Raw genomic sequence first — 3,504 nt, 5'->3', positions numbered from 1 at the left:
TGCGTGTAGATCTCTCGGTGTATGACAAGAAGCACAACCGACAAGGATCAACTTCTATTTGATTCAGAAATTGAGAGGACTGTATGTTTTACTCGGAAGCAACAAAGACAGTGGAAAATGGCCGAAGATTTGTTGAGAGAGAACAATGCTCGAAGGGAACCACCAGCCCAAGCAGCCCCTAGAACGCTTCGAACGTACACACAACCGAAGCACACTCAACTACTCTCTTGCATTAACAAGGAGCCTTTGGAGGACTTTGAAGTCCAACCACAATGCATCCAAATGCTCAACAACATGAGTTTCCGGGGTAGGCCCAATGAGGATCCAAATGCTCACCTTACCAACTTCAAGATGAATTGTAAGGCGATAAAGAAAGGGCCGGGAATCACCACGGAAGATGTGCTCCTTGAGACTTTTCCATACTCACTCATGGAGAGAGCAAGAGATTGGCTCTACACTCTTGAGCCAAACTCCATTTCATCTTGGGACGAGATGGAGGAGCAGTTCCTTATGCAATACTATTCACCCACCAAAACTCAACACGCAAGGAATCAGATCAATGCTTCTATACAAGAGGATGGGGAGAATCTTCATGATGCATGGGAACGATTTAAAGAATACCAAAGGATGTGCCCTCACCATGGAATGGAACGAGATTACCTCCTATCTATCTTCATTCATGGATTAAAAGATGACACTCGATCATGGATCGATGCGACATGTGGGGGTGACATCTATGACATCCCTTTTCAAGAGCTAGAAGCAACAATTGCAAAGTTGGCCAAAGGACGAGGCCATACATCAAATGAGTTCAGTAGGAGGGGCTCAACAAAGGGAGATGCGGGAGAAGGAGCAGCACTCAAGGCAGTGTTATCTGAACTTGCTGAGATACAGATACAACTTGCAAACAGTAAGCAAGTAGCAGCTATCGAGGAGCCAAGTTCAGCACAAATCCAACCGGGGATGTATTTGGTCAATCAAGAAGCGGAGGAGGCCAATTATATTGGTCCAAACCAATACAACCACCCTTCCAACCTATACCATCCTGGGTTAAGGAACCACCCAAACTTCTCCTACAAGAACCAAACAAATGCAATGAACCCATAACCGACATTTCAACGGAGCAACCAAGGACCCCCAGGTTTTCAATCTAAGTTCCAGCAACAAGTCCAAGGGAACCAAGGTTATCAAGGAACGTTGAACTATAGGCAACAACAAGAGCAACCAAAAGATCAAGATCCCGAGATCAAGGACATGCTGATGCAAATTCTCCAAGGGCAAAAGTCACAAGGAATATCTATCGGAAACATCGAGAATGAGCAAATTGTATTCAAAAAGCAATTGGAAGGAGTACAAGCTCATTTAAAGATTTTGGACAACCGGGCGCCCTACCCTCATTTTAGGGCGGCCCTCCGAAAGAGTGAAGTGAATCCTCGAGAGCACATTAATGCAGTGGAGTTGAGAAGTGGAAAGCAACTCCCGGAAATCGGTCCACCCATGAGCGAAAAAGCACCAACACCAAGGCTAACGAGGGAAGAGAAAGGCAAAGCGGTAGAAGAAAGCAACTCCACAACAAACACCCAGGAAAAGGAGCCGGCCTACACTCCTCCACCACCTAAGGTACCTCCAATCCCTTTTCCCTCTCGTTTGAAAAAGTTCAATGAGGAAAGCCAGTTTGGAAAGTTCGCGGAGATGCTAAAAAAGATGGAGATTACGATGCCATTCCATGAAGCGATTCTCCAAATTCCTTCCTACGCAAAATTTCTAAAAGATATTTTGACTAAGAAGCGAGTGGTAGAAAAGGAAACGGTGGCCTTAAGCACTGAAATCAATGCTGCCATTACAAGACACGAGCTCCATCCGAAGATGTCGGATCCGGGAAGTTTCTCCATACCTTGCAAGTTGGGCAACATTGAGATAGATCGAGCTCTATGCGATCTGGGAGCGAGTGTAAGTCTTATGCCATTCTCGATCTACAAGAAGCTGAATATAGGGGAATTGAAACCAACAAGAATGGCTCTACAGTTAGCGGATCGTTCGATCAAGTACCCAGCAGGGATAGTGGAAGATGTACCCCTGAAGATTGGTGGATTTTACGTTCCAGTTGATTTCGTGGTATTGGATATGGATGAAGACTCCAAGGTTCCGATTATTCTTGGTCGACCTTTTCTAAGTACCGCAGACGCCATAGTTCATGTTAGAGCGGGAAGGTTGACAATGAAAATCGGAGACGAAACTGTGGAATTTACTCTCGATCAGAATCTCCGACAACCCTCCACCAATGATACAGTATGCTTCGTGGATGTCTTGGAAGCAATGGTCAAAGAAGTGATGGAAGAGTTCCGAGAGATCGATCCGTTGGAAATATCACTAATGGCAACAAATGAAAGTTTGTATAGCAATTGGGAGGAGATTGAGGTGATCAGAAAGGCTTTGGATAGTGCAATAGAAGAAAATGACGAGTCACAGAAATTTCAGGCGGCCCTCCCTAAATTTAGGGCGGCCAGCTTGAAAACGGAAGAATCAGACATTTTTACAGAAATTTCAGGCGACCCGCTCACAAAAACGGGCGACCTCTCTATAGTTTCAGTTGGTTCACAGAAATTTCAGGCGGCCCTCTCGAAGTTTAGGGCGACCAGTTTGAAAATGGGGCAATCAGGAAGTTCTACAGAAAAAATGGGCGACCCGCTCACACATAAGGGCGAGCGCCCTATCAGCTCAAGTGAGTCTTGCAATTTTCAGGCGGCCCTTCCTCATGGTAGGGCGACCCTCCCATTTTTTATGAGCAAAAACGGGGAACCAACTCATGAAACACTCGAAGGGAACCATGAAGGCCAGAATTTCACAGCATACACCCTCAGTGACATACCTCAAGGATCTAAGATGATTCCCTCCACTGATTGGGACCCGGAGCAAGCACCGAAGGTGGAACTAAAGCCCTTACCACAAGGGCTTAGGTATGTCTATCTCGGTTCTAACTCTACATACCCTATCATTGTCAATGACTCTCTGGATGACGTTCAAATGGAAAAGCTGATTGCATTAATCAAGCAATATAGGAACGTTTTAGGGTACACGCTAGAGGATATCAAAGGTCTTAGTCCCTCACTTTGCATGCACCGCATTCATTTAGATGATGAGGCTAAGTCATCCATAGAACACCAGCCTAGACTAAACCCCACCATGAAAGAGGTCGTTAAGAAAGAAGTGTTAAAATTGCTAGATGCGGGTATCATCTACCCGATTTCTGACAGTACATGGGTTAGCCCGGTTCAAGTTGTACCTAAGAAAGGGGGAATCACAGTCATCACCAATGAGAAAAATGAATTAATACCTACTCGGACAGTCACGGGGTGGAGAATATGCATAGATTATCGCAAATTGAACACGAACACCCGAAAAGATCATTTCCCCCTACATTTCATAGATCAAATGCTAGAGAGGCTTGCATTGCACTCATATTTTTGTTTCCTCGATGGGTATTCTGGATTTTTCCAAATTCCT

The 3,504-nt window shown here is 45.1% G+C and overlaps 1 protein-coding gene across 1 annotated transcript; it reads left to right on the top strand.

The window, feature by feature from the left end:
* The first annotated feature begins 294 nt into the window (after positions 1–294).
* Positions 295–1,107, top strand: LOC104801963. Its single transcript, XM_010525346.1, has one exon. The coding sequence runs from the start codon at positions 295–297 to the stop codon at positions 1,105–1,107; it is 813 nt and encodes a 270-aa protein (XP_010523648.1).
* The last annotated feature ends 2,397 nt before the right edge of the window (positions 1,108–3,504 follow it).

The sequence above is a fragment of the Tarenaya hassleriana genome, unplaced genomic scaffold (genome assembly GCF_000463585.1).
Source record: "Tarenaya hassleriana unplaced genomic scaffold, ASM46358v1 Cleome791, whole genome shotgun sequence".
Classification (NCBI taxonomy): Eukaryota; Viridiplantae; Streptophyta; class Magnoliopsida; order Brassicales; family Cleomaceae; genus Tarenaya; species Tarenaya hassleriana.
The sequence above is the reverse complement of the archived record's forward strand: the minus strand, read 5'-3'. Positions and strand labels throughout refer to the sequence as shown.

Bases quoted from the DNA above. Each gene is read 5' to 3' on its own strand.
- LOC104801963 (XM_010525346.1), top strand. From the start codon at position 295: ATGAGTTTCCGGGGTAGGCCCAATGAGGATCCAAATGCTCACCTTACC.